General features: G+C 44.4%; 1 protein-coding gene across 1 annotated transcript; it reads right to left on the reverse strand.

Moving 5' to 3' along the window:
- Window positions 1–8: 8 nt before the first annotated feature.
- Window positions 9–27,894, reverse strand: prkcda (protein kinase C, delta a). The gene is made up of 18 exons (XM_014132799.3): window positions 27,685–27,894; window positions 19,878–20,013; window positions 19,448–19,647; window positions 19,302–19,371; window positions 18,738–18,897; window positions 16,530–16,561; window positions 16,244–16,329; window positions 13,483–13,612; window positions 13,289–13,389; window positions 7,537–7,630; window positions 7,015–7,145; window positions 6,614–6,787; window positions 6,226–6,317; window positions 2,413–2,475; window positions 2,005–2,143; window positions 1,629–1,817; window positions 1,381–1,509; window positions 9–1,110 (listed from the first exon to the last, which is right to left on the reverse strand). Exons 2-18 carry the CDS (start codon window positions 19,990–19,992, stop codon window positions 952–954), a joined length of 2,064 nt encoding a protein of 687 aa, XP_013988274.1. The 5' UTR covers window positions 19,993–20,013; window positions 27,685–27,894; the 3' UTR covers window positions 9–951.

A 27,894-nucleotide genomic window follows, 5' to 3' on the forward strand; every position in this document is an offset into this window, starting at 1 on the left:
ACACTGGGAGTTGATGATTTTTTATTAAGATGTAAAATGGAGACAGTAAAAAAAGCTCATCCTTAGCGCACCAATAATATACGTAACAACAATATACATATAGATCTATATACAGAATCTGGCTAAGTACCACTCAAATAAAGACATTCATATAGCATCATACACAATAAGCACTTATTCACTTACACCACATCTGTCCCTGTCCCAGATGAAGCTACATGAAATGGCAGGGATACCTGTAGTTGCTCAGTCTGAACTTGGTCTTGTTATGGCAAACAGTCCAAATGACCACAACTCCCTCGTACTTGGCTAGTAGATGCAAGGGCTCCCCATGCAGTGACAAACTGAACTTTGATTCAGTTAATCTTTCAAGAGTACGTGACACACATTCAGAGGTTGTTGAGATTGAGAGGTGGTTGGTGTTGGTATGAGGTCTTTATGCATGCAAACAGCACATTCACACAAACCCCCTGCATTTACATTCACACACATTCACACACACACACACACACACACACACACACACACACACACACACACACACACACACACACACACACACACACACACACACACACACACACACACACTCCAACTCCAATACAAGTCTGACCATTAAAATATAAGGCCTCCAGTACACCTGGACACTCTAGCATGCACACAAAAACAATAACACCGATCTGTACACCAGAGGCCAATTCCTGTATAAGTTTAACTCTTATCATTTCACTAAGTAAGTACCCGAAGAGGAAACTTGTGTTTCTATTACAGTCACAAATACTGAACGTAGAACAGCTCACTCAAGTTGAAGGTTTGATCACATGAATGAGGACACCTTGACAAAGTGACCCTAAAACAGTAGTAATGTAATCCTGGCTTCACCTTTCCCCTATGACCCCAGTGATGTCACTGAGAACTAAGAGCATGGGGATTGGTGAGAGGCCCCTCCCCTCACTTTTCCAAGAGGTGCTCCATCTCTGGGTTGATGAAGGAGAAGCCGGCGAAAGCTGATTGGTCCATGGAATCCATGAAGTTCTTGTCACCATGGGAGAGGCGGGGCTTCTCACTGAGGAACTCCCTGTCAAAGTTGCTGCAGTCATTTGGGGCTTTCTGTGATTGGCAGAAGAGATATGCCAATCAGAAGAGAGAATACATGATAGATGGAGATAGTAAGTGATGAATCAAATAATAAACAGCACATGCCTGATTTCTACAGAGCATTCAGTAGTTGAATTACTTTAGATCTTTGACTTGATACACGAATGGCTGTCAGTGACAGCCTCTTCTCCCCTTTGAAACTACCCCAAATATGTTATATTATGGTAGGCCTATTACAACTGTCCTATATCATCACTATAAAACCTCATGTCTAGACCGTACCACTTTGGGTCTGAAGGGGGGTTCCACCTCCCTTTTCTCGAGGGCGGGCCAGCTGATGGTTTTGAAGAAGGGGTGAACACGGATGTTTCCCACGATGCCTAGCCTGCGAGTGGAGTCTCTCTCAAACAGCTACAGGGGCGGAGGAGAGAAACACAATGAGAAAGGGATAAAAACACATGAAGAAGGAGAGAAACAGACTCAGAGACAGAATTGGGACAATGTATGGGGGGTGGGGGGGGCATACAGACCCTCTCCATCAGGTCCTTGGCTTCCTTGGTGATCCAGCGAGGGTAGTGGGGCGTGTCTGTACGGATAGACTCAAACAGCTCGTCCTCATCATCACCATGGAAGGGGGACTGGCCAATCAGCATCTCGTACAGCAGCACTCCAAACGACCACCAGTCCACAGAGAAGGAGTACTTCTGACCCAGCAGGATCTAAAAGTGACAGGAAGACAAGGTGAGTGACATCATCATAGTGAGACCCTCACAGTGATTGTTTTTCAAATAATACCCTATTCCCTATTAAGTGCACTACTCTGGCTCCGGTCAAAAGCAGGGTACTAAATAAGGAATAGGGTGTCGTTCGAGATGATGCAGCCATGTATATGTCTGTGTTCCATACCTCTGGAGCGATGTAGTCAGGCGTCCCACAGAAAGTTGTAGCCTGGTTCTCCCCAAACACGTTCTCCTTACACATGCCAAAGTCTGCTATCTTTACGTGACCACTATGATCCAACATCACATTGTCCAACTTCAGGTCTCTGAGGGCAGAGAGACAAAACAAGTAAGGGAGAGTAGGAGGAAAGATAGGATGGGAAGGAAGATGTGGATGGGAAAGGGTGAGAGGGTGACTAGAGTTATGACAGCTAATAATCACATACTCACTGTCCCACAATGTGATACTATCACTATATCAATCCTTGGTGGAGGGGCTCTGGCCATTTTCTTTTATCTGTATGGTAATGTGATTGAGTGAGTGAAGGTTAGTGAGTGTACATTAGAGTGCCCGATGGTGGTATTTGTGACTTACCTGTAAATGATCCCTTTGGAGTGCAGAAACTGAAGGCCACAGATGATCTCAGCAGAGTAGAACCTGGAGGGAGGGAGAGAAGAAAGGAGGGAGGGAGGAAAAAGAAAGATAAACATCACTACACAGTCTAGAGGTCCAGCTAGCTGGCAGCAGAGTACTACTCTATCTATCCATCTCCCTATTGAGTTGGCCCCTGAACAATGATGTCTGTCCCTGAGGACTCCAGTCCAGTGTGTAGCTAGCTGCATTACTGAAGATGCCATTTGTATAGAGTGGTACACAGAGGAGACAGCTGAACAATGGCTTCATACTGTAAGGATGAATGAAACCTGAGAGATGCTCTTGGCCCAGTGGCCCCAGCCTAGCCACAGCTAAAGGATTGGCCTATCTCTGACCTGCTTTTCTTTTCACCTCTAGGGTGGGGGAACTGATTGGGCCTTGATATGGATGGAGAGATTAGGATTAAGAGACTGATTGATTGACAGGAAGTGGATTTTGTGCAGACAGGTTTCTCCCTTGACTCTCACTCAGCACTCACAATCACTAACAAGTACACAGCAAATTGGCCAGTGTTACTTAGTGTTGATTTTTCAGTGTAACATTCTAGTGTTGATTCAGGAGTTAAATGAACTCTAAGAGTGAAATTAACACTAGTGGTGTAATAAAAAAACAGTGTTGGTGTTAATAACTAGTGTTGAGTGTGAGATTGTGATTGTGTCAGTTTTACTCTGTGGAGAGTAAAACATTCCCATCAAAACCATGCTCATCATTATCAGATTTCCCAGAATACTCTACTGCAACTAGATTTTTAAACGATTGTTTTTAATATCCACAAAAAAATACAGTGAATACTACAATAAAGTCTTTAAAAAAACAACAGTGAATACTATAGTATTTATACCATAGTATGCTAAATCAAATCAAATCAAATTGTATTTGTCACATACACATGGTTAGCAGATATTAATGCGACTGTAGCGATTCCCCAACAACTACCTAATACACACAAATCTAAAGGGGTGAATGAGAATATGTACATGTAAGTATATGGATGAGCGATGGCCAAGCGGCATAGGCAAGGTGCAGTAGATGGTATAAAATACAGTATTTAAACTCAGCAAAAAAAGAAACGTCTCTTTTTCAGTACCCTGTCTTTCAAAGATAATTCGTAAAAATCCAAATAACCTCACAGATCTTCATTGTAAAGGGTTTAAACACTGTTTCCCATGCTTGTTCAATGAACCATAAACAATTAATGAACATGCACCTGTGGAACGGTCGTTAAGACACAGACAGCTTACAGACGGTAGGCAATTGTCACGGTTGTCGTAGGGTAAAGACCAAGACGCAGCGGGAAAATATATACTCATCTTCTTTTTTACTAGGTGAAGAGGGAAAACACAATAAACGTATACAAAACACAAACAAACTGGACAGTCTTGTCAGGCACACAGCTAAACAAGCACAATCTCCCACAAAAACCCATGAAAAACAAACTCCTAATTATAGGACCCTCAATCAGAGGCAACAATAACCAGCTGCCTCCAATTGAAGGTCCAAACCCAATTAACTACACATAGAAATACAAAAGACTAGATAGAACATAGAAAATATACTAACATAAAACATAGACTAACAAACCCCGAACCACATAAACCAAACACCCCTCTACCTAAATACATAGCCCAAACCACATGAAACAAACACCCCCTGCCACGTCCTGACCAAACTATAATAACAAATAACCCCTATTACTGGTCAGGACGTGACAGCAATTAAGGTCACAGGTATGAAAACTTAGGACAATAAAGAAACCTTTCTACTGACTCTGAAAAACACCAAAAGAAAGATTCCCAGGATCACTGCTCATCTGCGTGAACGTGCCTTAGGCATGCTGCAAGGAGGCATGAGGACTGCAGATGTGGCCAGAGCAATAAATTGTAATGTCCGTACTGTGAGAAGCCTAAGACAGCGCTACAGGGAGACAGGACGGACAGCTGATCTTCCTCGCAGTGGCAGACCACATGTAACAACACCTGCACAGGATCGGTACATCCGGACATCACACCTGCGGGACAGGTACAGGATGGCAACAACAACTGCCCGAGTTACACCAGGAACGCACAATCGCTCCATCGCCTATGCGCATAAACTCACCGTCACTGGACAAGACAGGACTGGCAAAAAGTGCTCTTCACTGACGAGTCGCGGTTTTGTCTCACCAGGGGGGATGATCGGATTTGCGTTTATCGTCGAAGGAATGAGCGTTACACCGAGGCCTGTACTCAGGAGCGGGATTGATTATGGAGGTGGAGGGTCCGTCATGGTCTGGGGCGGTGTGTCACAGCATCATCGGACTGAGCTTGTTGTCATTGCAGGCAATATCAACACTGTGCGTTACAGGGAAGACATCCTCCTCCCTCATGTGGTACCCTTCCTGCAGGCTCATCCTGACATGAGCCTCCAGCATGACAATGCCACCAGCCATACTGCTCGTTCTGTGTGTGACTTCCTGCAAGACAGGAATGTCAGTGTTCTGCCATGGCCAGCGACGAGCCCGGATCTCAATTTCATTGAGCACGTCTGGGACCTGTTGGATCGGAGAGTGAGGGCTAGGGCCATTCCCCCCAGAAATGTCCTGGAACTTGCAGGTGCCTTGGTGGAAGAGTGGGGTAACATCTCACAGCAAGAACGGGGGCAACTCTGGTGCAGTCCATGAGGAGGAGATGCACTGCAGTACTTAATGTAGCTGGATACACCAGATACTGACTGTTACTTTTGATTTTGACCCCCCCTTTGTTCAGGGACACATTATTCAATTTCTGTTAGTCACATGTCTGTGGAACTTGTTCAGTTTATGTCTCAGTTGTTGAATCTTGTTATGTTCATACAAATATTTACACATGTTAAGTTTGCTGAAAATAAACGCAGTTGACAGTGAGAGGACGTTTCTTTTTTTGCTGAGTTTACATGTGACATGAGTCATGTAAGATATGTAAACATTATTAAAGTGGCATTATTTAGAGTGCATTGTATAAAGTGACTAGTGATCCATTTATTAAAGTGGCCAGTGATTGAGTCTCAATGTAGGCAGCAGTTTTTCATGTGGGCACACACATATGCATGTAGACACACACGCACATGCACACACACACGCACGCACGCACGCGTGCGCACACACACAGTGTGTCTGAGGGAACTGCACAATACATGCCAAATGGTGAAGAGGCAACTCAGTAAGAAACAGTGTGCATTTACTGTTGTGTGTTAAGTGTGTTTTGGTCGTGGCCCACTGTGTCTGTGCCAATGGGTTAAAAGGTTAGGGTCAGTCAGTGAATAGATAAACAGGTTCATTATGTTCTGAGATAGTGAAACTCATTGGAAACTCAGCAGTTTACCAATCTGTCCAAGAAACCAAACCAAGACTCCATTCTGCGCTACCAGCTTGTGTGGTGTGCAAACATACACAAGCACAATTGGTTAATGATTAATACAGCGAGAGGGTGAATATCTCTCTCTCTCTCTCTCTCTCTGAAACTGTCTAGCCCATGCTGGATCAGGTATCGTTGGCAACCGTGTCGAAGTGAATGTCTCCTCTCATCTCACCTGTCCTGAGCACAGAGGCTATACATGCTCCCGAGGACTGAACATCTTCATAATCCCAAACTGAGCACCAGCTAGTTTAACATCCAGTTTCAGATACACACTCAGAAGGGCTCAACAGCCACGAGACTCTGTACCTCCTCTGTGTTTGACCTCACTCAAACTATCTGAATCTATATCCTATCAGTCTTTCTGACAGGTGAAACTCACGTTGCTCTGTAGAGGTCAAAGCGTCCCTTCTCCTGAATATGGAACATCAGGTCTCCTCCATTCAGATACTCCATGACAAAGAACAAGTGTTCCTGTGGATAACACGGTCAACATCAGCCATCATAACACATCATGTATAGTACCTAGTACAGTAGTAGTGTAATAAGCTATGAAAGCGAGTTTGTTATGCGTTTATATCACTTCTTATTGGAGACAGCTTTTGTAGACACTTATCTTTTGCTAATGCTAATCATAAAAAAACAACGGCTAATCTTTCTGGTGTGTTTTTGCTTCTCTTCAGCACATCACAATGCTATATGTTGCTGAAATAACCAGAATGACACACAGTAAGGGGATCAAGGAGTGTGTGTAGGGTTACAGTCTGTACCTTGGACTGAAAGGTGGAGTAGAGGTGTGTGAGGAAGGGGTTGTCCCAGGCCAAGGCCAGGACTCTCTTCTCCACCATGGTACACTCCACATCATCATCCATCAGCACTACGTCTTTCTTCAGAGCCTTCACCGCAAACCACTCCCCCTGACCTTTCAACTCTGCCAGCAGGACCTGGGGAGAGAAGGGTGGGGGACAGTAGGGGGAATAAAATGAGAGGATAAGAACAGAATAAAGGAAAGAAGAGAAGAAGACAAGAGAAAACAAAAGAAGAGGGGTGAACCTGATTTAAATATTATATTGGTGGTAATATCCTCCCATAAAGCTTGTTGTGTCTACTGGTGTTCAGTATGTGAACTGTGCTGCTCCAGGACCCTGACTGTCTGCTGTACCAGGCTTACCTTGCCAAAGCTGCCCTTGCCCAGGACCTTGTGAAAGACAAAGTTGTCTACGTTGATGCGTGTCAAGTGGGTGAGGCGAGATGGGGGGTGAGGGCTTGAGCCCTCCCACAGCCTGGCATAGGAGGGGCCGTCTGGGGAACCCACACAGGTCATTATAAAGTCATCATCCCAAACGTCATTATCATCAGAATTATTATAATTAACATTACCCTTACGGAAAAACCACACGAATTTCACAAGTGATCATGTGAAGTGTTCCAAAAACACGGGATCTTATGTGAAGATATTGTGATAATGCGACAACATTTAAAGCAACGTGATAACTTCAAACTGCACATGTGAAAACATGATTGCATGGGAAGTGCTCCCAAAACATGTTTTCACATGTTAAATAGTGTTTTTTCTGTAAGGGTATATATAAAAACATACTTGTCTTCAAACCATTTACACCAACTTGATTTCAGCGAATATAACAACACACATCATCATAAAATATGTTTATAAAATCAGACACACACTGACCATCCAGACCACCAATGGAGTTCCTAATGACTTCCTCATAGACCCCTATATCTGGGTCAAGTAGGGTTGGGTCTGAGCGCCGAGAGGAGGATTTCTGAAAGACATACAGGCGATAGAGGGAGAGAGAATACGTTTACAAAAGGGTGATGAGATGGAGAAGCATCACCACTGACATATCCACACAGCAAATTCTTCAGTCTTAAATCAACACTAACCACGTTTCCATCCAACTTTTCTATGCGAGTGAAGTCTGATGGAAACAGCAAATTTGTCGGTAAACTTTCCAAACCAGCCAAGGCCAATGGACACATTCTCTACTCCCAACCCCCCCTTTCTTTTCTCTCCCTCTCTCCATTTCTCTCTACCCCTACCTCCCACTATCACTCTCACAGAACCGGCACCAGCCCACAACCAGGAACCAGCCACCACCACAAGAGGGAGGAGGGGGGGCTAAACATCCGACCTTCACCCAGAGCGATCGGACAACAGGGGAATGCCATCACTGACCCCTGGATCTAGGGCTACCTTGTGTGCCTGCTTGCTCCTCAGGTTGTCATTCCTCCCCTCTGCAGATCCAGCACCAGTCCCAGAACCAATCCAGAACCAATTGGCCAGTCCCACCACCAGACGAGGAGACACCAAACACCAGACCTTCACCAGGAGCGAGCGGACCACAGGGGAGTGACACAATTGACCTCTGGGTCTCGAGGTCCTTCCATGGCTGCTTGCTCCTCAGATTGTTGTTTGAATTGTTTATTATTTGGAATTTGATTTGAAATTTTAACATGTAATGAATTTTGAAATAACCAAATAAATGGACCTAAAATGTAACCATTTACAGCTCTGGTTTCTCTTTATTACGCCCAACCCTGTGTGGTGCGGATGTCCTGGGGTTGTATCCCTCTCTCTACCATCTTTTTCTATCTATCTCTCTTGTATTTGATTTTCTTTCGAACAGTGGCTTTACTGCGGCTGGTGCTGTTCCCCTAGTCCATGACCACTCGACAACCCGGAAGGACTGGGGAAGAAGGAAAGGTAACAGTGGCTTGACCGCGGCCCGACCTGACTCCCCAGTTCACAGTCCACCCGACAGCTGAAGGGCTTATGGATGAAGGAAAGGTAACAATGTCTGGACTGGGACACGAAAATGGCTGGTCCAGTTAAGACCGGATCAAATGGAGTGGGCGGAGTCCAACACCTCCCCAGAACCATCATTCTTGGGAACAACAGGTGCTCTGTCCACTACTACGGCATGCCCAAACTATGCAGGAACTGCGGCCAACTGGGCCATTTGGCCGCAACCTGCACAGCCATCATCTGTAAGATCTGTAAAGACATCCATCCCACCTCAGACTGTATGTCTACACGCCGCTGCAACCTGTGCTAGAAAAGGGGCCGCTTCCTACACCGGCAGGGCAAGGGCCATCACCACCAACCCCAACCCCACTAACCCAAATCTCAACCCCAACACCCCACCCGTTCACTAGACAACAACTCCTGAATCAACACTAGAAATGTTACACTGAAAAATCAACACTAGGTAACACTGGCCAATTTGCTGTACCAAACTTGATCTGGACATTTCTGACAAGTAATAGCTCTCTTATGGTATGAAATGACTAACATGACAAGAGAAACTGATGTGCTAACCAATTTCGAAACGGCACCTTGTGCCGGGGTGGGACCCCTTTAAGGTGGGACCCCAGGGTGGGGTGGGACCCCAGGGTGGGGTGGGACCCCAGGGTGGGACCCCTTTAAGGAAGCCATAACGTATATGTTATGGCTTTCCACCCCCTGCTATATTGTGGATAAAGAGTTACCTGTCTAACTGAACGCAGAGGGTGTTCTTTAATGGAAGCTTCTTCAACATAATCCAGGCAAATCAGGAATTCCCCAGGGCAGCTGTCTAGGCCCGTTACTTTTTTTCAATCTGTACTAACTAAAGGCATTGTATTTGGGACAAATCATTCACTAATCCCTAAACCTCAACTAAATCTTGTAATGAATAATGTGGAAATTGAGCAAGTTGAGGTGTCTAAACTGCTTGGAGTAACCCTGATTTGTAAACCGTCATGGTCAAAACATATTGATACAACAGTAGCTAAGATGGGGATAAGTCTGTCCATAATAAAGCGCTGCTCTGCCTTCTTAACAGCACTATCAGCAAGGCAGGTCCTACAGGCCCTAGTTTTGTCACACCTGGACTACTGTTCAGTTGTGTGGTCAGGTGCCACAAAGAGTGACTTATGTAAACTGCAATTGGCTCAGAACAGGGCAGCATGGCTGGCCTTTGGATGTACACAGAGAGCTAACATTAATAATATGCATGTCAATCTCTCCTGGCTCAAAGTGGAGGAGAGAATGACTGTCACGGTTGTTATAAGGAGCGGACCAAGATGCAGCGTGTTCGTTCCACATATTTATTATAACCGTGAAACGTAATGCAATACATAAACACTTTAACTAACAAAAACAACAAACCGTGACGCAGGAGGAACATACACACTCACAAAGGATAATAACCCACAAACAACAATGAGAAACACCCCTACTAAATATGACCTCCAATTAGAGGCAACGAGGACCAGCTGCCTCCAATTGAAGGTCAACCCAATAAGCCCCAACCTAGAAATAGACAAACTAGAACTACAGCATAGAAATAGAAAACATAGAACACAAAAACACCCCGCTCACGCCCTGACCACTCTACCATAGAAAATAACTTATATTGGTCAGGACGTGACAGTACCCCCCCCCCCCCAAAGGTGCAGACTCCGAATGCACCTACAAAAAAAACAAAAAAATAAACAACAACCCCCCACCCCAAAAATAAATAAAATAAAAAATAAAAAAACACAAAGGGAGGGTAGGTTGGGTGAATAATGTCTATGGCGGCGGCTCTGGTTCCGGGCGTAGTACCCTCACCGCCCGCTGATCCCCCCGCTTCTGTATGTCCGGAGGAACCAGACCATGGATCATCGCCGGAGGCTTCGGACCGCCAACCGCCGCTGAATACTCTGGGCTAAAAGCCGCCGCTGAAGACTCTGGGCTGCAAACCGCCGCTGAAGACTCTGGGCTGCAGACCGCCACTGAAAGCTCTGGGCTGCAGACCGCCACTGAAGGCTCAGGGCTGAGGAGCGTCGCTGGAGGATCCGGGCTGAGGAGAGTCGCTGGAGGCTCCGGGCTATAGAGGCGCACTGGAGAAAGAGTGCGAGGAGCAGGAATCGGTCTCACCGGACTGGGGAGACGCACTAAGGGCCGAGTGCTCACAGCAGGCACTGGCTGTACCAGGTTATGGCTGCGCACTGGAGAAAGAGTGCGAGGAGCAGGAATCGGTCTCACCGGACTGGGGAGACGCACTAAGGGCCGAGTGCTCACAGCAGGCACTGGCTGTACCAGGTTATGGATGCGCACTGGAGGTCTGCTACGTGGGACTGGCATGGGAGGCGCCAGGCTAGTAACATGCACCTTCAGGCTAGTGCGGGGAGCAGGAACAGGACGTACTGGGCTATGGTGGCTCACTGGAGGAAGAGTACGCGGAGCAGGCACAGGGTACACTGGGTCTTAGAAACGCACTGGAGGTCTGGAGCGCACGGCCTGCACAACCCGTCCTGGCTGGATGGTCACTGTAGCCCGGCACGGGCGGAGCGCTGGCACAGGGCGAACTGGGCTGTGCTGGGGAATGAGGGCTGCCCTGCGTAGAGCAGGCGCAGGATAAACTGGGCCGAGGAGACGCACTGGTGGCCAGATGCGCTGAGCAGGCACACTCCTTCCTGGCTGAGTGCCAACTCTAGCATGGCAACACTGAGGAGCTTGCACCGAGCACACCGGGCTTTGAATGCGTATGGGCGATACATTGAGCATTTCTGCATAGCTCAGTGCTTTCCTCGTCACCCGCTCCCACGGTAAGCACGGGGAGTTGGCTCAGGTCTCCATCCTGACTTAGCAAACCTCCTCGTGTGCCCCCCTAAAAATGTTTTTGGGGGCTGCCTCTCACACTTGCCTTTCGGTGCATATAACGCCTCGTAGTATCGTCGCTCTGCCTTCGCTGCCTCAAGTTCCTCCTTCTGTCGGCGATACTCCCCAGCCTGACTCCAGGGTCCTTCTCCGTCCAAATGCTTGGTCCTTCTTTGGTGGGTTATTCTGTCACGGTTGTTATAAGGAGCGGACCAAGATGCAGCGTTTTCATTCCATATGTTTATTATAACCGTGAAATGTAATGCAATACATAAACACTTTAACTAACAAAAACAACAGACTGTGACGCAGGAGGAACATACACACTCACAAAGGATAATAACCCACAAACAACAATGAGAAACACCCCTACTAAATATGACCTCCAATTAGAGGCAACGAGGACTAGCTGCCTCCAATTGAAGGTCAACCCAATAAACCCCAACCTAGAAATAGACAAACTAGAACTACAACATAGAAATAGAAAACAGAACAAACACAAAAACACCCCCTGTCACGCCCTGACCACTCTACCATAGAAAATAACAACTTATATTGGTCAGGACGTGACAATGACTTCATTACTATTTGTGAGAGGTATTGACATGTTGAATGCACCGAGCTGTCTGTTTAAACTACTAGCACACACCTCGGACTCCCATGCATACCCCACAAGACATGCCACCAGAGGTCTCTTCACAGTCCCCAAGTCCAGAACAGACTATGGGAGGTCCACAGTACTACATAGAGCCATGACTACATGGAACTCTATTCCACATCAAGTAACTCATGCAAGCAGTAAAATCTGATTTTAAAAAACAGATAAAAATACACCTTATGAAACAGAGGGGACTGTGAAGCAACTCAAACATAGGCACAGACACATGCATACACACATGATAACATACGCACTATACACACACATACACATATATTTTGTGTTATAGATAAGTGGTAGTAGAGTAGAGGCCTGAGGGCACACACTTAATATGTTGAGCAATCTGTTATGAATGTATTGTAATGTTTTTAAAATGTATAACTGCCCCAATGTTGCTGGACCCCAGGAAGAGTAGCTACTGCCTTGGCAGCAGCTAATGGAGATTGATAATAAATACAAACAATTCTTATACTTTCAGAAAGATTCAAATATCACCTTTCTGGTAAAAAAAATGGATACATCGGTGATGTGTAGTCACTTTTGAGGACACAAGCTCAAGTACACAGTACAAATATGATAAAAATATGAAAATATGAAAAATCATGTACGATTCTTTTCCTATTGAACAAAAGTAGGGGACTAGGGCTTGAAATGATTGAAATGATTGAAATTCTTTCTAAATATACTAACAATCTAATTCTAAATGACTTACTATAATATTTCACCTGTCTTATAACTGTATAATAAATATGATCATACTTAGTGACAGTAGAAAATTGGCACCATTTCATATAACTGACGACAGAGCATTTCCTGTCCAGCATCCTCTGAGCGACGCAGAGACGCCATTCAAATGCCTGCTGACTCGATGCAGCTTTAAGCACACATTGATTTTGGCTGTCTGTAACCAAGAGAAAGCAGTCTTGTTCAATTCCACAAAATGATTTTGTATTTTTACATGTTGAGAGCTCTAAATCCATCTGAGAACATCACAGCGAGATGACTGCTTTGGCTGCAATCGCTTGCAAGAACGCACGTCCACACACACGGGACACACAGAACACACGCCTGCACTCTTTCACACATACATATATGCCTGCACGCTTGCACATACACACAACAAACTCTCACACTTACCTGGCTGACTTGAGTAAGTGCTTCAGCTAGTAGTTTCTGGTTGATTCCACAAAGGTTGGCCACTTTATCCTGACACTTATGATGCACATTCATGGCACAATCTACAAGAGAATAGAAAGAGTTACAGTATACCGTATAGGTAAATACAATGACAACACAAACACAACAGACACAGCACAAACACAGCTCCCTACCTTCACACTTGAGGCCCTGTTTGACCAGGCCCCACAGCAGACTGCCACAGTGGTCACAGAAGGTAGGACTCATGTAGTTGTGGTTCTTGAAGCGGTGTGGCATGTCAATCTTAAAACGCTCCTTCTGGAACTGTGATGGACACACACAGAATTCATCAACACCCAGATCCATCGGTACCAGTTGGGGGCAAAACACCCGCCTGGGAGGGTACCTTATGGCCCTGCGCACCTGTCTCATCATCCCCATTTCTCTTCCTCTCTCTCTCTCTGTCTCTCTCTCTCCTTCCATGCTCTCTCCCCCTCTCCTTTTGTTTTGCATCCCGTGGTGTGATGCTTCCTGTAGTAGTGTCAGTGGGGTTCCTTAGAAGGCCACAGACTGACAGACACACTTCCTCTTGGTCTCCTCTCCTGTTCTATCTCTAGTCTACAGATGGCCTTATTTAAGCCCCTCTCTCACTCAGAACATGCCCCTTCTCACCACTCCTCAGGTGTGAGTGAATGCAGAATCCCTCACTTTTGAATGTAACTAAGCTCAGTTATCTGTGCTCTATTGTCCACTCTATTGATTAATATTGACTGGAATGTGAGGGGACCTCATCTGATTGGTTGCAGGTCTGATTGATGCCTGCTAGTTTGGACTCTGACCCTATGACACTTCGACAGCATCACAGCTACACACTAAAAACAAATGGTTTATAGTTCCAAATAAGGGTTATTAGGCTGTAACCATACCGGAACACTTTTTGGTGCTATATGGAACCTTTTGTTGAAGGTTCTATAAAGTACCATGGTTAAGGTTCTAAATATAATCTGTATGGTGCTATAAAGAACCCTTTCCTAACGTTCTATAAAGCAGGGTTTCCTAAACTCGTTCCTGGGCCCCCCTTGGTGCACATTTTTGTTTTTGCCTGTGCACTACACAGCTGATTCAAATAATTAACTAATCCTCAAGCTTTGATTATTTGAATCAGCTGTGTAATGCGAGGGCAAAAAACTAAAAGTGGACCAAGCGGGGGGCCCAGGACCGAGATTGGGAAACCCCGCTATGGTTACAACCCTTTTTGGGGCTATATAGAACCCTTTTTTATGGAGAATGGTTCTACAAAGAACCTTTCTCAATCTCAAAGATTCTTTGTAGAACCAGGGAGTTTTTACAATTTATTTTGGTGTTATAGCCATATCATATTGTAAAAAATCCATAGGTTTTATTATTGTGTTTAAAAACAAATTGAATCAGGTGTGCTAGCTCTGGAACGGCTGGGGGTCCATGAGGAGATCATTGAGAACTACTGACTTCTCAATTGACACAAGGCCATACGTGAGTCTTTTACAGACACAGTAACTGGCCATAGTCATATACACTGAGTATACCAAACATTAGGAACACCGCCCTAATATTGAGTTGCATCCCCCCTTTTGCCCTCTGTACACCTTCAAGATGTCGAAAGCATTCCAAAGGGATGTTGGCTGGATTTCCTTTGGGTGGTGGACCATTCTTGATACACACAGGAAAATGTTGAGCATGAAAACCCCAGCCGCGTTGCAGTTCTTGACACAAACCTGTGAGCCTGGCACCGACCCCTCCTGTCTCAGCCTCCAGTATTTATGCTGCAATAGTGTATGTGTCGGGGGGCTAGGGTCAGTCTGTTATATCTTGAGTATTTCTCATGTCTTATGTGTCCTGTGTGAATTTAAGTATGCTTCCTCTAATTCTCTCTCTCTTTTTCTTTCTCTCTTTTTCTCTCTTTCTTTTCTCGGAGGACCTGAGCCCTAGGACCATGCCTCAGGACTCCCTAGTCTGATGACTCCTTGCTGTCCCCAGTCCACCTGGTCATGCTGCTACTCCAGTTTCAACTGTTCTGCCTGCGGCTATGGAACCCTGACCTGTTCACCGGACGTGCTACCTTGTCCCGGACCTGCTGTTTTGGACTCTCTCTCTCTACCGCACCTGCTGTCGCTAACTTTGAATGATCGGCTATGAAAAGCCAACTGACATTTACTCCTGAGGTGCTGACCTGTTGCACCCTCTACAACCACTGTGATTATTATTATCTGATCCTGCTGGTCATCTATGAACATATGAACATATGAACATCTTGGCCATCTTCTGTTATAATCTCCACCCGGCACAGCCAGAAGAGGACTGGCCACCCCTCAGAGCCTGGTTCCTCTCTAGGTTTCTTCCTAGGTTCTGGCCTTTCTAGGGAGTTTTTCCTAGCCACCGTGCTTCTACACCTGCATTGCTTGCTGTTTGGGGTTTTAGGCTGGGTTTCTGTACAGCACATTGTGACATCGGCTGACGTAGAAAGGGCTTTATAAATACATTTGATTGATTGAAATTTGATTACTACCATACCCCGTTCAAAGGCACTTACATTTCTTTGTTTTTCCCATTCACTCTCTGAATGGCACACATACACAATCAATGTCTCAACTGTCTCAAGGCTTAAGAATCCATCTTTAACCTGTCTTCTCCCTTTCATCTACACTGAAATAGATTTACCAAGTGACATCAATAAGGGATCATAGCTTTCACCTGGTCAGTCTATGTCATGGAAAGCGCAGGTGTAGTTAATGTTTTGTATAATCAGTGTATAACATGTAGTAGCCTAACTAAACAGATTAGATCAACTGGAATGACACTCACACTCACGGTTGCAGGGAGAGGTTAGAAAACTCCACGTTGGACTGACACAGGACAAGTAAATAAGGAAATGAATAAATGTCCTAATTAATGAATGAATAAGTAGTCCCGACGTACCACAGTGTCCCGGCTGTTGGCGGCCGTGCCCGTACACCTGCCAATGATCTTGTCGATGCATTTCTTGTGGATGGCTGCATTGCATTCTGGGAGAGAAGGGATATGGAGTACATTGATGGCAGGTGAGCACCGTTCATACAGGCAGATATGAAAGTCACTGGTAGTGCTGTATAGTCTGCTCTGCATTGTGGGAGTGTTCATAACTACAGTGTTTATAATGTGTATCTATGATGTTGTGTGCATTGGTTTGTATAGCAGTAGGTTGTCCATGTTATTGTACACTTACGTCTGCACTTGTAGCCTTGCTTGTTGAGGCCCCTGTAGAATACAAAGGTATAGGAGTGAGAGATTATGGAGGGCCAGTGAAGATAATGATCACCTAATGATTAGGTGCTGTGCAGATGATGATCACCTAATGATTAGGTGCTGTGCAGATGATGATCACCTAATGATTAGGTGCTGTGCAGATGATGATCACCTAATGATTAGGTGCTGTGCAGATGATGAAAGGAGATTAAGTGAGAACGGAGTACATACTGTACAGTCACGACCAAAATGATTGGCACCCTTGATAAAGACGAGCAAAGACTGTATAAAATAAAGAACATAAATACTGAGCTATTTTGTATGCAAAACATATGGGGAAATTATATTATTTCATACTAATACAATTGCTCAGAGAAAACCTTTTTTTTTGTCATAAAAGAAAATCTAAAAAAGATACTTGGCAGAATTATTGGCACCCCTAACGATTCTTATGAATAAAATGTAACAGAATTGAATCTGCATTAACATTCATCTTTGTTTAAAGTTCATTTCTGCTTAAGGAACTGTATTGTGGCCTTTCAGGGCTTCCTGTTTCACTGGGGTTAAAAAACGTTGGTCCGTTTGTCATCCATCACCATGGGGGAGAGGCAAAGAACTCGCTAATGAAAAGAGACAAATGCTTTTTGACTTTCATAAATCAGGCAATGTGTACCAAAAAACGACTGGAAAAAAAACAAATATACCACTTACCAATATTAGGGCAACAATGAAGAAGTTTAAAACCACTGGAACAGTGGTAAACTTGCCTGGAAGAGAACCCACATGTATCTTGTCCCCACGCACAGTGAGGAAGATGGTTTGGGAGGCAAAGAAAAGACCAACGGCCACAGTTGGAGAATTACAGAACTTGGTCGCATCCTGGGGTTGCCAAGTCTCCAAATCTAGAATTAGACGCCACCTCCATGCCAATAGACTATTTGGAAGGGTTGCCATAGAAAAGCCTTTATTGAGAGCAACCAACAAGTGTAAATGCCTAGAGTTTGGTAAATGGCATTGGCACTTGGATTAGAACCGGGTGTTGTGGTCAGATGAGACACAAATAGATCTATTTGGCCACACACAGCAGTGGTGGGTTTGGCCTTGAAAGAAGGATGCATATGCAGAAAATAACCTCATGCCTACTGTAAAATATGGTATATTGATGTTATGGGGCTGTTTTGCTTCCACGCGAGGCTGTTTTTCTTCCAAATGAAGCTGTTTTGCTTCCACTGGTCATGGGGCCCTTGTTGGGCAGTCCATAAGCGCAGACCGAAGGATATGGTCTAAGATCCCTCCCAATGTATTCTTCAATCTCATAAAACATTACAGAAAAAGGCTCAGTGCCGTTATTTTTGCCAGGGGAGGGTGCACAATGTATTGAAAACAGGGCTGCCAATAATTTGGATACCTATCTTTTTCTCAGAGCTGTTGTATTAGTATTCTTTTGAGCATACAATATAGCTCAGTATTTGTATACTGTTTATTTTATTACCTCTTAGAAAAAAAGGTGCTGTCTACAACCTACTGTAAAAGGGTGAACCCTTTGAAGTGCCCTTTTGGTATCCACATAGAACCCTTTCCACATCGGGTTCCACATGAAACCCAAAACGGTTCTACTTGGAACAAAAAAAGGGTTCTCCCATGGAGACAAGAACTCTTTTGGAACCCTTTTTTCTAAGAGTGTACAGTATTTTTTGCTAATCTTTATCAAGGTTGCCAATAATTGTGGTTGTGACCGTAGCTGACAGGTGAGCACTGTTTATACAGCAGCAAACAGAGACTCTGTCACCATCTCTACAGACACCAGCTATTCTAGTAGAACACAACACACTACAGCACTGGAAAATAAATGACTAGCAGTGGAAGCTGTGCTGATTTTGCAAATACACTGCTAAATGTTGTGCTGGTATTTCCACACAATGCAGCATTTCTGACCCGCTTCCTGAGCCACCAACTCTAGGTCTAAATTTAGATAGATAGGAGGAGATTACTAAGACATTGTCTAATCTTATCTCCCCACTCAGTCTCTCAGCATAAAGTAGACCGACCAAGACGCTGCCACTTAAATTAGATGAATGGAACTGATAATAAAACTTGTAAATATTGAATCACTTCTGTTAGCATAAAGCTAACAGATAATAGAGCTAGGAGTAAAGAGCCAGATGGCTGGACAGACTGAATAACTGACCAGACAAACTCTCTGCAGACGGAGCAGAAGGTGGGCTGTCTGAAGAAGGTGGCGATGAACTCATGACATTTGACCTCGTGGATCTTGGCCTGTTTGATGGCTCCTCGCCTGCGGTTTATGGTGGGCCCCCCTTCCTCCTCCTTCATGGGCAGCTTGCCCTCTATGGGTGACAGGGAGAGAAGCGTCAGTGGAGCGCTACAGTTTAGAAACATTAATGTAGCGTTAGGAAAAGTAGGGACAACATTTGGAGTGCTTGGTCCACTGTTGGTATGAGAAAACAGGCAAAACCTTATATAGGAAAGCCAAGTATAGAGAACTATGTTTAGAAAACCGGGATTCATATACCAGACCTGTACATGTCTGCAAGAATGTGTGTGCTGTGCAGTCTGCTCTGTCTGTATTCAAGAAGCAAGTGCAGTGAACAGATGAGAACCAAGGGAACAGACAGAAGGCTTCAGTGTGACAAACATGACACATAAAAGATACATCCAAAACAGGCCAGGTAGGAAGGGAAAAGTGGAGGATGAGAAGAAGAGAGGTGGGCTTTGTCCTCCTGACTCTCACCTGTATCAGTTGCTCCCTCCAAGAAGAACTGCACTGCCATCATCACCTTCCCTGAGGGCTGCAGGTCCACCTGAACAAACAATCATCTGTAAATTAGACACATAATTCAGCCAAGACGCTAGAGAATCAGACTGCAGCCCTCTTACCCAAAATTCAGCACGGCCGTTGCCCTTTTTGCAGCGCTCGGCAAGGACGGACACGCCCACTGTGACCTCGGCCAATGGCTCCTCGGCAGTCTTCATCAGCAGCACCTGCAGGACACGCCCCTCGTAGATGTGGGCGTCGAAGCTGGCCTTCCAGGCTGGGAACATGGTGGGCTTCCTCTGAACCAGGGTCTTACCACGCTCTGGAGAGGAGGGAGAGAGGGAAAGAGGGGGAAGGAGAGAGACAGGTTAGATAGAGGTTAAAAATAGAAGTCAGATAGAGACTGATTTTTCATACTCTTGTGTAACAATCAAAACATTTGCATATCTGTACCACACTGGTTACAGGTTACAATGTGATTCTATGGGACAATGGGACTAAAATAGTCCTACTATAACACAGTAATATGTACAGTAATAGCCAGATTATCACCGGTGGTGAGGGCCTCCTTCATCTTGATGGCACAGAAGGGGGGATCAGAAGGGGCCAGCGGAGACAGCACACCGAGGTCGTAGGAGTTGAAGGCGATCCGCAAGAAGGACGCCATGGTGATGTGTCACTGGGCCACCTGTTCAAAGACATGGCCAAGCAGAATGTAACCACGGCAACATATTTGTAGTGACATGTCCGTCACTCAACCTCCTGTTCATACGTACATGACAGCCGTGATTCAGTAACATCACCATCTGTTATGAGGGGTATGCACACATGACCACGCACGTAGGCACGCGCATGCATACACACACATCCACCAGCATCAGTCACATGCTACTAATGTGGATAATTGTTTCATTCATTGTTTCATTCTTAATAAAGTATAAGCGAAGCTTAAAGTACCCCTCTGTGATACAGTATGAGTCAAAAGTTTGGACACACCTACTCATTTGAGTGTTTTTCTTTATTTTACAATTTTCTACATTGTAGAAGATATCAAAACTATGAAATAACACTTATGGAATCATGTAGTAACCAAAAAAGTGTTAAACAAATCAAAATATATTTTATATTTGAGATTCTTCAAAGTAGCCACCCTTTGCCTTGATGACAGCTTTGCACACTCACTACATTCTCTCAACCAGTTTCATGTGGGGTGCTTTGATAAAAGTTAATTTGGGGAATTTCTTTCCTTCTTAATGCGTTTGAGCTAATCAGTTGTGTTTTGACAAGGTAGGGGTGGTATACAGATGATAGCCCTGTTTGGTAAAAGTGATCTGATCTGTTTCAACCGACCCCTCCAGGTGTCGCCCATCTTCTCCATTATTCCCTGTGTATTTATACCTGTGTTTAATGTCTGTCTGTGCCAGTTTTTCTTGTGTGTCAAGTCAACCACCGTTTTTTCTCCTAGCTCTTGTTTTTTCCCAGTCTGTTTTTCTCGTCCTCCTGGTTCTGAACCTTGCCTGTCCTGACTCTGAGCCCGCCTGCCTGACCATTCTGCCTGCCCTTGACCTCGAGCCTGCCTGCTGCCCTGTAAAGTTTTGGACCTGGTTATGAACTCTGCCTGTCCCCGACCTGCCTTTTGCCTACTCCTTGGATTATAATAAATATCAGAGCTCAAACCATCTGCCTCCCGGGTCTCCATCTGGGTCTCGCCTTGTGTCGTTATAAAAAGACCAAGTCCATATGATGGAAAGAACAGCTCAAATAAGCAAAGGAAAATGACAGTCCATCATTACTTTAAGACATGAAGGTCAGAAAATCCGGAAAATTTCAAGAACTTTGAAAGTTTCTTCAAGTGCAGTCGCAAAAACCATCAAGCGCTATGGTGAAACTGGCTCTCATGAGGACCACCACAGGAAAGGAAGACCCAGAGTTACCTCTGCTGCAGAGGATAAGTTCATTAGAGTACCAGCCTCAGAAATTGCAGCCCAAATAAATGCGTCACAGAGTTCAAGTAACAGATACATCTCAACATCAACTGTTCAGAGGAGACCGCATGAATCAGGCCTTCATGGTCGAATTGCTGCAAAGAAACCACTACTAAAGGACACCAATAATAAGAAGAGACTTGCTTGGGCCAAGAAACATGAGTATGGACATTAGACCGGTGGAAATCTGTCCTTTGGTCTGATGAGTCCAAATGTGAGATTTTTGGTTACAACCACCGTGTGTTTGTGAGACGCAGAGTAGGTGAACGGATGATCTCCACATGTGTGGTTCCCACCATGACGCATGGAGGAGAAGGTGTGATGGTTGGGGGTGCTTTGCTGGTGACACTGTCAGTGATTTATTTAGAATTCACGGCACACTTAACCAGCATGGCTATCAGAGCATTCTACAGCGAAACACCATTCCATCTGGTTAGCGCTTAGTGGGACTGTAATTTGTTTTTCAACAGGACAATGACCCAAAACACACCTCCAGGCTGTGTAAGGGCTATTTGACCAAGAAGGATAGTGATGGAGTGCTGCATCAGATGACCTGGCCAACACAATCATCCGACCTTAACCCAATTGAGATGGTTTGGGATGAGTTGGACCGTAGAGTGAAAGAAAAGTAGCCAACAAGTGCTGAGGATATGTGGGAACTCCTTCAAGACTGTTGGAAAAGCATTGCAGGTGAAGCTGGTTGAAAGAATGTCAAGAGTGTGCAAAGCTGTCATCAAGGCAAAGGGTGGCTACTTTGAAGAATCTCAAATATTAAATATATTTTGATTTGTTGAACACTTTTTTGGTTACTACATGATTCCATATGTGAAATTTCAAAGTTTTGATGTCTTCATTATTATTGTACTATGTAGAAAATAATAATAAATAAAGAACAACCCCTGAATGAGTAGGTGTGTCCAAACCTTTGACTGGTACTGTACGTATCCATATGTGTGTATATTACAGGAGGCTGCTGAGGGGAGGACGGCACATAATAATGTCTGGAATGGAGTCAATGGAATGGTATCAAGCACATAGAGCTATTCATTTTACAATAATGGTTCTATGTTATAACAGTTAACAAGTTATAACTGGTTAATAGTGAATAACAGTTCATTTAACTCAACTATGGAAATAAAATGTATTTGCTTTATCTAGGATGGGAAAATCTTAAGTAGATTTTGTTTTCTTAGCGAAGGTAAAACTATGTATGTACTCTTATGTGTTTGATACCATTCCATTAATTCCATTCCTGTCATGTCCTGACCAGTAATAGGGGTTATTTGTTATTGTAGTTTGGTCAGGACGTGGCAGGGGTTGTTTGTTTTATGTGGTTCGGGCTATGTATTTAGGTAGAGGGGTGTTTGGTTTATGTGGTCTGGGGTTTGTTAGTCTATGTTCTATGTTAGTGTATTTCTATGTTCTGTCTAGTCTATTGTAGTTCTTTGTTTAGTTAATTGGGGTTGGACCTTCAATTGGAGGCAGCTGTCTATCGTTGCCTCTGATTGAAGGTCCTATATTCAGGAGTTTGTTTGTCATGGGATTTTGTGGGAGATGGTTGCTGTGTATAGCTTTGTGCTTTACCGGCCTGTGCTTTGTCGTCGTGTTTTTGTATACGTGTTTGTTTTGGTTTTCCTTCTTTGTCCTTTAATAAAAGAAGATGAGTATACATTTTCCCGCTGCGTTTTGGTCTAAACCCTACGACACCCGTGACAATTCCAGCCATTACTATGAGCCGGTCCTCCCCAATTAAGGTGCCACCAGCCACCCGTGGTGCAACCAGCCACTATTTATGTGAGTGAGTATATTCATGTGTGTGAGTGAGTGTGTGAGTGAGTGACTCTAGTTAGCGAGTGAGAGTATGGGTGTGTATGAGAAATAAAGATATTCTGAGTCACCTAAACAAACAGAAACTCTTTCTGTGATACAGGCCTAAACCAACTAATGACAAACAACGCCCTTCTCACATATCTCACATCCACATGTGACTTTAACTTTACTGACACTGTAAACCAAAGGTTAAACTTAAACTCTGATGTTTCAATCTCACATTAAAATAACCCTATCCAAACCAACACACACATAGCCTACAATAGGAACAAAGAAAACATGGCATTTAAGCACTTCTGTCAAGAACAGCTTCATTTATAATTTTGTCAGTGAGAATGTGTGTATGGTGTGAAATTATAGTAGCAGGTGTTGAAGAATGTGTGTGTGATCTCTGTGATTCTCTCTGAGTGTACTGTAGCTCTGGTAGTGAAGATATTTCCCTGCATCCTGGGAGGGAGCAAGACTCAACAAGTCCAAAGTCTAAAGAGGGCTCCTCAACAACATTCCTGTATTTCTGTTCCCCAGCTTTACACCCCCACCCATACACGTCAAAAATATGTCAGGAGACAAAGAAATGATGGCAAAAACAAGGAAAGAAAAAAGCGAAAAAGTAAGAGAGGACAGAAAAGACACAGAAAAATGACAGACAGAGGAATGACATTCAGCATGTATTAAAGCAGGAGTCGATGTGTTCACGCTTTGAGCTGTGATGATTCCGGGTGTTGATCAATAATAAAGTGTGTGTGTGTGTGTGTGTGTGTGTGTGTGTGTGTGCGTGCCTGTGTTACCAGGCAATCACAGAGATTGGTGCCAGCCGCACCAATGTATCGGAAGGAAACACCGTTCAACTGACGACCAGGGTCACCCTGCAGGCACCCAGCCTGCCACAAGGAGTCACTAGAGCACGATGAGCCAAGTAAAGCCCCCCCCTTCCCCAGCCAAACCCTCCCCTAACCTGGACGACACTGGGCCAATTGTGCACCGCCCTATAGGACTCCCAATCACGGCCAGTTATGATACAGCCTGGGATCGAACCCAGGTCTGTAGTGACACCTCTAGCACTGTGACGCAGTGCCATAGACTGCTGAGCCACTCAGAAGGCCCGATCATTTTTTAAAACATGAAACGCTCTATGCATTATGTGGGTTGAATGCTGTAACAACACATAATAAAACAATGAATAAAGTCCCATGATGGTAGTGATTGAACATTACTGCTTATCACTTATTAACCGTCACTTATTCACATTAACTTATTTTAATAAAATAGTTCAGTTGTTGTATATATTACATTTGTTTTATTTGCTGACTTTATTATTTCATTCCAAGTCATCATCTCATCTCTATACACCAGCGGTCTGACAAAATCACTATTTTATTAGTTCTTCAAAGTAAATAAAGCATACTTTATGACTGCTGAATACCTACTAGCAATCACTTAGATCATGTATTTTCAGGTAGAGACACCTCACCAAGAAACTGCTCTGTACATTAGTAGCATGTGAGTGATGGGTGAGCGTGTGTAAACTGCTCTGCTATGTTTCCTCCTGATCGCACATTCTTCCGTCTCTTACGTAGCAGGAGTAAAATAAACACAGACTGCACAAGTAGACGCAAAATGGATAATGGTCATTGTAGTTAATTATCATGTTTTCTGCGCTGAACTATGTAAAACATTGGCCTGTTGGAAACTACAACTCACTACTATATCGCACAGTTCTGGCATGATCTAATTTATCTCCAGAGAAAGTGCAGCGCAGTGGGCACATTGAGCTCACATTAAAAAAAAACAACGAAATGGAATTCAAATAGGTTGGTCAATTAGTTGTTTAAATAACTAAAAAGAACTGAGATTTCGGTTAATCGCTCAGAACTATAATCCTGTCGACCAGCCGGTTCTCTCTCTCTCTGTATGTGGTAGCAATGAGCCTGGAGACGAGGTTATGGCTGTGACCTCATACTCCTTTCCATATCGTTTTCTTTCTTCCTCCTCTCCCATCGCCTGTGTGCACTGTCCACCTCCCTCGCCAAACACTTTGTTTGTTTACAGTATGACAATCTAGTGAATCACAGCAACTGTGTTTCACAGTAGGACAGCTGAATAAACGTATGCATATTGTCCCAATGCAGTCGTGGATTCACACATCATCCCCTCCTGACTCACAGACAGCTGACTGACAGCACCTCAGACAATGACATCACACAGCTGTGCTACAGTACACTGGCCATCTTTAGCCTGGCAAAATGTGGCAGAGCTTTTTAGTTAATGACTAGCGCAGACTGGAAACGTGTTAGTTACTATTGGCGCTGTTTCACCTAATGCGGATTCCAGCTTTAAACCGAACACTATTAGTGTGCGTGCGTGCGTGCGTGCGTGCGTGCCCACGTGTGTGGGTGGAGTGTGAAACTGTGTGTTGGTCCAAACTTTTATGTAGAGAATACAGATCAGGACAGGGAAGTGAAGCATCATTGCATCATCACCCTGTGGAGATCATACAACGCAACAACGGTAGACTCATGCTAGTAGACATACAAGCACACACACCGTACACAGAGACAAACACTTATAATAGCTGAGAGCCCGTCACACACGTGTAAGCATAAAGAAGCACATACAACCCCTCTGACACACACACACACTAGTGAGACAGCAGTCCTGGAACAAGCCCCTACTATCTATGGCACTCATGGTTATTTCTTTCACAGCAGACCACTTCTAGTAGACCCTGCAGGAGACATGACCTGTAGTAGACTGTAGAGGACCTGGACTCTAATCTCCTCCTTCGTAACTCAAGGCTACTGGGCCACTAGTGTACCGTACAATTCAGGGGTGCAACTTTCACTTGGGACATGTCCCCCCCACATTCTGAAATTGCATTTTTTTCCCCCCCCCAGGTTTATCATTGAAATGTGATACAAAACGAGGCAAGGGTGTGCTTTAGGACCATGCGGACGCCTCAGAGCGGTCTGGTAGGCTGTTTGGAGTGTTCATCTGACCTGATAAAAAAATATATATATGTCCCTGTCCACTTTTTTTGTTTCTATCTATAGTGCAATTTATCCTATAAAGTTGAAGTCTGTTAACAAACCAACGGGTGAGAACAAATACTTATGATCTAACAGAGAGACCGAGATGAAGGGAGAGAGGGAAAGATGGATGAACGGAGAGCGAGCGGTAATGACTACAAGCCTTCTTACACAGACTCATAACTCAAACTCTAATGGGGCCATTCAAAGTGACCACTATTCAGCCTGTTACTCTATGACATAACATCTCCAGTGCAGTCACAGCCGAAGCCATGCAGCTAGTGAGCTGAACAATGTTCCAGTGGGGGTTTGATCTTCTGATCGTTGAGCAGCGCAAATAAAAACGCACGCACACTCACACAATGGGCTACACTCCAGGCAATGAAAGCGAAGCGTATGGATAAAGCTGATCACTCTCTGTGATGGAGGATGCAGCACAATGATCAGTCCAGTCTTTATAGTGGGACACAACAGAATAGGATATTAAAGGGTCACTTTACTCCATGTGCCAGAACACACACACACACACACACACACACACACACACACACACACACACACACACACACACACACACACTTCCTTTTGAGAAGAATGAGATCAGTGTCTGCAACATCATCATCTGATCAGTTCAAGTTGGTCAACAGCTGGGTGTGCAGAGATCATGGCTTCTTGCTTCATCTTTGCACTGTTAGTTGGATGTGGATGTGGTTCACCAAATTCAGTTGGCATTATGATTAGGCACAGCGGTGACTCACAATGCAATGCAACATGAAAGGGGATTCCCTTAGCAGGCAAACTTGCATACAAAAGGGCCCTGGGGACCAAAGTTTCACAGTCAAGTACCTTTGTTGTTTTCAACCCAGTTATTAGCCGACAACAAACATGCAGAATTGGTCGTGAAATGTAAAGTAATTGGGAAATTAACTGAACAGTGATGATAAGTGGAAGCCTTTAAAACGGTTCTCCATCAATGCCTTCCCACCGGGCACAGACGTCAATTCAACGTGTAGTGATCTTGAGAAACCCCAGAGCGCTTTGGAAGCAAGGTAGGCTATTATGTACAGTATCATCACTCTTTTCTACAAATAGAAAATAATTGTTTCCTGATGTCTCATAATTGAGAAAAGTCTGGATTTATATGACAGTCTGTTCATAAAAAGACCCCGGCGTTTACAGTTTAGAAACATTTGAAGTATTCGTCAAGGCCAACGTTCTCTTGAAGGATTCATTCGTCTCTTGCACGTCATGAAACTGTAAGCTACAGTGCAATTTTTTTTATCTGGAATGTGCCCGCCATAATCAACAGATAACATTACAATTGTAGGCTAGTACCCGAAATACTAGTACGCTATTCGCGCAAGCGCAACTACTAGTAAAAAGTATAAAAGCTATTTAAGCGTTCAATAATCAACCCTGAAAAACTTATCCAAGTACTTTGCAAAACGCAACAAAACCCCAAAAAGTTACAAAAATATATTTTCTTAGTTGACCGAAAGTCATTTTCCGTTGACTTACCTCGTCTTGCAAACGTGAGGATTATTTCTTGTTTCGTGAGTTTTCTTGTTCTTGTCTTCCCTTCAGTTTCTCGTCTGTGATTCCGTCGATCGAGGAAGTAAGCTACTGCTCGCTTGCTCTCAGGCTTCTCCGCAGACTGTAGCGAAGTGACGTCGACCATACACGCACACACACATACACACACATACACACATACATACACACGCACGC

The sequence above is a fragment of the Salmo salar genome, chromosome 12 (assembly GCF_965601325.2).
Source record: "Salmo salar chromosome 12, fSalSal1, whole genome shotgun sequence".
NCBI classification, from domain to species: Eukaryota; Metazoa; Chordata; class Actinopteri; order Salmoniformes; family Salmonidae; genus Salmo; species Salmo salar.